A 7,867-nucleotide genomic window follows, 5' to 3' on the forward strand; every position below is an offset into this window, starting at 1 on the left:
AGGGAGGGAGGTGTCCATATCTGCAGCTTGAAGGGTGGAAACAGGCTCTGAGCAACTCAGGAAGCCCAAGGAGAGCAGCACAGAGCAGGTGTGCGTCCCCCAGCCCGGCAGCCCCCCTCTGTAGAGTGAGGCCAGGGTGGGCACAGCAGGGGCACTAGGCTTCCCTCCCTGGGGCTGGGCCGCCCACCTGCACCGGGTAGAAGATGGCCTGCAGCATGGGCAGCACGTCACTGAAGAAGAAGTCCCAGGTCTCTGCCAGCGAGTCCAGCAGCTTCTGTCCTGTGGGCAGGGGGGCCGTCACCACTGGGACTGACTGGCTCTGGCAGATGCCTCCACTCACCCAGGATGGGTCATCGGAGGATGCGGGAGTGGAGGGCCTGGGCTCAGGCCCCTGGAGGCACCTGCCCAAGCGACGTCCAGCTCCACAGCTCAGCTGTTCTGCGGCCCTGGGCCCACTGCTTAACCTCTGTCTTCCATTTATAAAATAGGGCTAAGGGATCAGCCTCCCAGAGCCGACGGCACGAAATGAGAACAGGGAACTTGGCTCAGGGTCTGCTCCTGGCAGATGACAGCTACCAATTCCCAGGCCTTTGTCACATACCAGACCCACACAAGTGAGAGCCACAGAGGTATACATCTGGCACAGGTGAGACCCCCTACACGTACGCCTGACACAGGTGAGACCCACACACGTACACCCGGCACAGGTAAGAACCGCATAGGGGAGACCTGCACAGGTAAGACTCACACAGGTCCACCCGGCACAGGTGAGACCCCACAGGTACACCCGGCACAGGTAAGACTCACACAGGTACACCCGGCACAGGTGAGACTCACACAGGTACACCCGGCACAGGTGAGACTCACACAGGTACACCCGGCACAGGTGAGACTCACACAGGTACACCCGGCACAGGTAAGACTCACACAGGTACACCCGGCACAGGTGAGACCCCACAGGTACACCTGGCACAGGTGAGACCCCACAGGTGAGACCCACACACATACACCCGGCACAGGTGAGAACCGCATAGGGGAGACCTGCACAGGTAAGACTCACACAGGTCCACCCGGCACAGGTGAGACCCCACAGGTACACCTGGCACAGATGAGACCCCACAGGTGAGACCCACACACGTACACCCGGCACAGGTGAGACCGCATAGGGGAGACCTGCACAGGTAAGACTCACACAGGTACACCTGGCACAGGTGAGACCCACACAGGCGTGATTGGCACAGCAGTTTCAGCTCACACCCTAGTCTCATCAGATCCTCCTAACAACCCAGTTAAACAGTTGACTTCACCTACCCACCGACCTCCGCCCTCCTTTCCCCACACTGCCTGCCCCTCCAACAAACATTTACACAACACCTACTCTGTGCTAGCCCTGACAGTGGGCACTGGGGACCCAGCTGAGCCCCAAACAGCCACCGATCCATCACCCGGCAGGGCAGTGGGACACTGAGCAGCATCATAAGGGCAGTGGCTAGCAGTGATTGACCCCATCAAGCAGACAGAGGCTGAGCCTCCGAGGAAAGGGCGCACCACAGTCAGTCGCCCGGAGGACCCAGGGCCAGGCCAGCTCAGGCTGCCTGTGGTCAGGTCTGGGGAGCCACGGAGACCACCTCCAATAGCAGCACCAAGTCCGAGGGGGGAGAAGGTGCAGACGGTCAGGCAGGGAGGGCTGCGCGAGGAGGGGCGATCCAAGCTGGGCTTGCCAGACTTAGTGGTATGGGGGCACATCTCGACAGGTGAGCCTCTGAAGCAGATACATAGGTAGCAGACATCGGGACCAGCTCTGCAGGATTTCTGCTGGCCCTGGGAGGAACAGTGCCATCCACTGGGTGAGTGACCCCTGTGGGATGGGCACAGCCGCCCAAGCTGGCTCTGAGCTCCGGTGGGAAGGGCAACGTGTGGAACCCTCGGCCTTTCTGCCTGGACTGAGCGGCACTGGGATGAGGGCTGCTGGGTCCAGGGATGCACAGTCCAAGGGCATGTCCCCAAGGCCTCTGCTGTCCCCCGGAAGCCAGATGAGCAACTGGCGAAAGAGATCTTGGTGTGGGCGCCTCTGAGTGAAGAGGAAAGCATCGCCGGCTGTCTCTCAGGCTGCACCCCCCCGGCCAGAACTGCTTTGAGGTTTCCATGGGAACGTGGAGGCTGAACAGGGACCTTTGCCTCTTTTCCTCACTCTCTGGGCCCTGCCCCCACTCCTGGAAGCCCCCAGGTTCATGTAGGTTCGAGGGCACTAGGAGTGGGACCCAGACAGGAGCAGCCCTGGGGCTGGGGGCGAGCTGTATTGGTCCCCATCTTCGGCTCCCGGCCCGGTGGCCAGCCCTCTGCCCTCCCGGGTAGCCCAAGCCTGGCTCCGAGGGCGACGGGGGCCAGCAGGAATGCCCGGACGGGCGGATGCTCACCACCCCGCCAAACGGTGCCCGCACACAAAGTCCCTTCAGTTCCCCTCCGCCGCGGCAGGAAGAAAGGCGGCTCAGTTCCCAGGCCAGCCGGGGGGTGGCTCTGGGCACCGGCCAGGCCCGCGTTCTGCTGAGTGCAGGCTGTTCTCCAGCCCACGGGGCGGAAATGCTGCGGAAAGCAGATGTTGTAAAACAGAATCCAGGCCCCAGCTGGAGCCACACGGTGACAAGAGGCCAGGAAGGGCAGCCTCGTGGCTGGTGGGACTCTCTGCTGGGGACAGCCCTGTGGGGCCCCTCTGTGGGGCAGTAGGGTTAGTCAGAGGCAGGCACGGGGCGACCCCAGGAAGTTCCTCCAGGTGGACTCAGTGGCATCCTCTATGAAAGGGTGTGACACACGTCCCCACGTGGACAGGTGGAAAGCAGAGATTAAACAGCACTGGGCGTTTGCTGTTGGCAGGATGGGGCCGGAGTGCGTGTGCGCCGTGCCTTGACCCCAGCCCAGCAGTAGCAGGGGCTGATGCAGGTGAGCGGCCCCGCAGTAGCTCCACGCTGGCTCCCACCCTGCGGTTCTCACTGTGGGCGCAGGCTGGGGTCCATCTTTCCTTTCTTTATCTGAGTGCTGAGGGCCTTGTGCAGGCCCTGGAAATGAATAACGCTGTCTCAGTCCCTGTCGGGAGACCCAGGAACAGGAAGGAGCACAGGGCAGTGTAAAAAACCACGCGCTGGGTGGACCAGGTCAAGGGTGTCTGGCGCAGGAACGGCCGAGGCACAGGCATGGAGGCAAGTGTGTAAAGCAGCACAGCTGGGTAACGTGACCCACGCTGGGTTTGGATTCCCTGGTGGACAAGTGACGGCAGATCTCAGGGCCCGGCAGAGGACCAGGAGCTCCTGCCCAGAGGTCACAAGTTTCAGGTTGCCAAGGAGTTGCCCGGCTGCAGCTGGAGCCGATTCCCTTAAGCCGCACAGAGGCCATCGAACAACAACCCCGGCCGCAGTCCAGCCTTCCTCCCCTTCCTAGGGAGGGAGCCCTCCACCTCAAGGCCACTCCTCCAGGCTCTCTGCTTCCAGGACCCGCTCTGCCCAGGGGCTGAAGTCCAAGGCCTCCCTGGAGGCAGAGAAAGGGCAGGGGGCAAGGTCCTGGGCTGCCCCACGGGGGGCCATCACCACCCTCCAGCAGAGTTGCAGGCTCTGTAGGGACAGCTGCAAGGAGCAGGCTCAAGGTGAACAGCTCCCACTGGAACTCAAGCAGGGGTGAGGGGCAGGAAGGGGGAGGCCCCTGGGGCCACCCATCAGGGTATAGACTTGGCTATGCCCCTATTGCATGGGGCTGAAAGGGACTAGACATTCCCCTGAACAGACCACACTGTGAGGCCCTACTCAAGGGCCACTGCCTCCATGCAGCCCTCTCTGACTGCCAAGGTAGAATGAACCCTTTCTTCTCCAGGACACTCCTTCACATTGACATTCATCACAATGGACCATCACCCTCTGTCCGTGTCTGTGTCCCCAATTGGGCTGTGAGTCCCTGCAGGGCAGGGCCAGGGTCTCCTCCATCTCTGGGGCCCCACAGGTCACCCAGGCCTGACATTGAGAGAACACTCAAGTGGACAGAGACTGTTCAACCCCACATTGCTAAGACAGGGGTGCTGAGGCCGGAGAGGAAACCGTGTGTCTGCAGCTACGTGGGAACTGGAGGCCAAGGCCTTGGACTCCCAGCTTAGAGCCCAGTGCCTGTCCCTGAGGCCTGGGGAGACCAGGCAGGGTTGGCGAGGTGGAAGAGGATGCTGGGCCTCTCAGGGCTGCCCTCTGCCCCTTCTGCTGGGCAGGCACCACTGCTGGGAGGCTGCTCCGGACAGAGCTCCACTCAAGCCACACAAAACTCCCTTCTCTAAGAGCCCCAGCTCCCCTGGGCCAGACCTGGTGGGGAGCACAGGCACCACTGGAATGTGCTGCATCAGGCAAGGGGAGTGGGCGGGCATCTTCCTCAGGTGCCAAATGCTCACAGCTCTGTCCTGCCAGCCTAGATGCTGCCTCCTCCAGGAAGCCTTCCCAGAACCCCCGTGTCTCCCCCACGGTCTGATGGTTCTCATAGCCTCTCTTCGTGTTCCTGTCTTGGCTGGCCCCACCCAACATGTGCACTGGAGGTGAGGAAGGACCATGACACGCAGCTCCAAGGTCCCCTGAACATGCCAGGCCTCTGGGCCTGGGTCCTCCTCTGTGGAGTGGGCTAATACCTCTTTTTCCCAGGGTCAGAGGGAGGCCTGGAGGAGGAGCCTGGGGCAGTAGAGTGAAGAGTATGGGTTTGGGAGCCGGTAGCCTGCTTGGCACCCTGGCTCTGCCACGGAGCAGCTATGTCGCCTGGGAGGGACACCGTGCCTCACTTTCCCATGTTCAGTGCTGACAATGGTGGCTTCTTCACAGGGTTGTGGAAATCAAATGAGTTATTAGATATGAAACACTCGGGACAGTCTAGCAGGGAGGGACGCACACGCCAGCACAGGGCCGGGTGCTCAGCACAGCCTGAGCAAAGCAGCATCCGTGGGAACTGAGTGGCCCCCCTCAGCTGACCCTGCTCCCAGGGCAGCTCGCTCCTGCAAGGTTGCACACACTTCTGCTGCTGCCCGAGGCTCTCGGCCACAGGGAGCCCGCCCATCCTGCACAGTGAAGCCAGCAGGGACCTCGCCCGTTGCCATGAGAAGGGCAAAGGGTGTGTGTCCTAAAGTCAGGCAGACCTGGGTTTGAGGCCCGCCTCCACCCCGACGTGCACGGCAGCTGTGGGCAAATCACCTCTCATCACTGCTCTCCCACTCAGGAACAAGAACCTGAAGGTCCCCGTGAGTAGCTGGGAGCCTCGACAGAGAAAACTCAGCTGAGCCCCGGACCCTGTTCCCTCCTCTGTGAGTATCGGCGACCTCAGCCCGAACCCACTTCTCCTCTGACTGCAAAGACCAGGACAGGGCTTCTTCCAGGCTGCGGGACCAGAACTCACTAGGCCCGGAAAGCCCCGTGGGCAGGGAGGGGAAGCACGGCTTTTCCCGACGTCTCGTAGCCCTCCTCGGCTCCAGCAAGTTCAGAGGGGCAGACCCTCTCCCAGGGTCCCCTCTGGGTAGGGATCTCGGTCCTGCCGCCCCAAGGCTGTATGTGGTCCTTCTAAGTCCTCCAGACCAGAGAGCCACACCTTGCACCGAGAGGCCCCAGCGTGAGGCCCAGCAACCAGCCAGCACCCAGCACGGTCCAGAGTGGCCGCCACGGGGCCCACACTCACCCTCATAGAAGCGGATCTTGTCCCGAAGGATCACCATGCCTTTTGTCAGCAGCTGGTTCTGAAGGTAAACACAAAAGGGGTGTCACCACCCTTGTGGATGTTTTGGGGTGTCCTGGCCAGCAGGGCCCCCGAGAGTCCATCCACCAGTGAGCAGCCGAGGCTTAAAGGGGGAGGAGACTCACCGAGGCCCCACAGTCCACCTGCTGCAGGGCCTGAGCATCGGTTCTCTCAGGGGGCAACTGACCCAACCCTGGGCTGTCACGGGACAGGAGGTGGTCACACGGACATCCTGAGAGATGGGCAGGGCCTAGAGCCCCTTGCACTGGGCTCAGCTGGGCAGGCAGAAGCCTGGCACGTCCCACAGTGAAGAAAGGACTTTGCAAGCACTTTGCAGCAAGAGGGGGCTCTGATTACCAAAGGCGGGGCCTGTCAGCTGCCACCCTACCTCAGGGACCCTGCACGCGTTGCCTGAGGTGGCTCGGCTGAGAAGCACGCTATGTGGTCTCAGCAACCTAAGCATCCGCCAACGAAAGAATGGACCACAAAATGTGGCCCATCCACACAAAGAAATGAAGCACTGACTTGCGCTCCAATGAGAAAGAACCTGATGCTGACAGAAAGAGTTCAGACAAAAGACTCCACACGCCATGTGATGCCACTGGTACGAAATGTACAGAATCGGCCGGGCGCGGTGGCTCCTGCCTGTAATCCCAGCACTTTGGGAGGCTGAGGCCGGAAGGTCACCTGAGGTCGGGAGTTCGAGACCAGCCTGACCAACATGGAGAAACCCCCATCTCTACTAAAAATACAAAATTAGCCAGGCGTGGTGGCACATGCCTGTAATCCCTGCTACTCAGGAGGCTGAGGCAGGAAAATCGCTTGAACCTGGGAGGCGGAGGTGGCGGTGAGCAGAGATCATACCACTACACTCCAGCCTGGGCAACAAGAGCAAAACTCTGTCTCAAAAAAAAAAAAAAGAAGAAGAAATGTACAGAATCGGCAAATCCGGAGACATGTGCTTGCCTCATGCTGGGGAGGGCTTGGCGGGGGGAGGGATTACCAATGGGTACAGAGTTTCTTTTTGGCGTGATGAAAAACTCCCAGAATTAGATGGGGTGAGGTTGTACAATTTTGTGAATATACTAAAAACTCACTGGGTGCAGTGGCTCACACCTATAATCCCAGCACTTTGTGAGGCTGGGACAGGAGGATCGCTTGAGCCCAGGAGTTCAAGAACAGACTCTGGACAACAGAGCAAGACCCCATCTCTACAAAAAATTAAAAAATTAGCCAGGTGGCGTGTGCCTGTGGTCCCAGATACTCAGGAGGCTGAAATGGGAGGATCTCTTGAGGCTGGGAGGTTGAGGCTGCAGTAAGCCATCATCACGCCACTGTACTGCAGCCTGTGCAAGAGAGTGAGACCCTGTCTCAAAAAAGACACACTTTAAAAACCATTAAACTGTACACTTTAAAAGGGTGAATCGTATGCCATGTGAATTATATCTCAATAAAACTGTTAAATAACAATTTTTTTTAAACCCCTAAAACAACATGATGCGAGGGACCACGGGTTCATCATCCTCAACCCTACTCACTTGGCAAGGTGGGTGCCTTGCTCCCAGCCTGCATGAGACGCCCCTGAGCTGAGCAAGGCCCTGGGTACCGCAGCAGCCCTAGAAGCTACAGGGGCACCGGGCCAGGACTCGCTGGCTGCCCTCCCTCCCTGTGTGACCTCAGGCAGGTCGTTTCACCTCTCTAAGCGGCAGGTTCCACCACACCGCACGCGTGTGCATCCTCGGTGCAGGCCTATTGGCCAGAGAAGGTGCAGCAAAGGTGAAATGCCGCAGTACCTGGGACAGACACTGGGTGATGCTGACGGCACACCCACCATCGCCGCTGTGCAGCTCAGTGGGACCACGCACACCCCAAACCTACGTGGACATCCCAGGAGTTTGAGGGGAGGGAGAAAGTGACAACACTTGGGGTTGATCACGTGCTAGGCACAGCGCTAAGAATTTACTGCATCTTGGCCAGACGCAATGGCTCTCCTGTAATCCCAGCACTTTGGGAGGCTGAGTTGGGCAGATCATGAGGTCAGGAGTTCGAGACCAGCCTGGCCAACATGGGGAAACCCCATCTGCGCTAAAAAAAAAAAAATTAGCCAGGCGTGGTGGTGGGTGCCTGTAAT

The 7,867-nt window shown here is 59.8% G+C and overlaps 1 protein-coding gene across 1 annotated transcript in view; it reads right to left on the reverse strand.

Moving 5' to 3' along the window:
• PRR5 (proline rich 5 (renal)) overlaps positions 1-7,867 on the reverse strand; it is a 58,922-nt gene that overhangs the window by 4,806 nt on the left and 46,249 nt on the right. Inside the window, 2 exon segments of the mRNA XM_011934800.1 lie at positions 188-279; positions 5,680-5,737. Coding sequence (XP_011790190.1) covers positions 188-279; positions 5,680-5,737 — 150 coding nt within the window.

This window comes from Colobus angolensis, unplaced genomic scaffold, assembly GCF_000951035.1.
Source record: "Colobus angolensis palliatus isolate OR3802 unplaced genomic scaffold, Cang.pa_1.0 Scaffold138, whole genome shotgun sequence".
NCBI lineage: Eukaryota > Metazoa > Chordata > Mammalia > Primates > Cercopithecidae > Colobus > Colobus angolensis.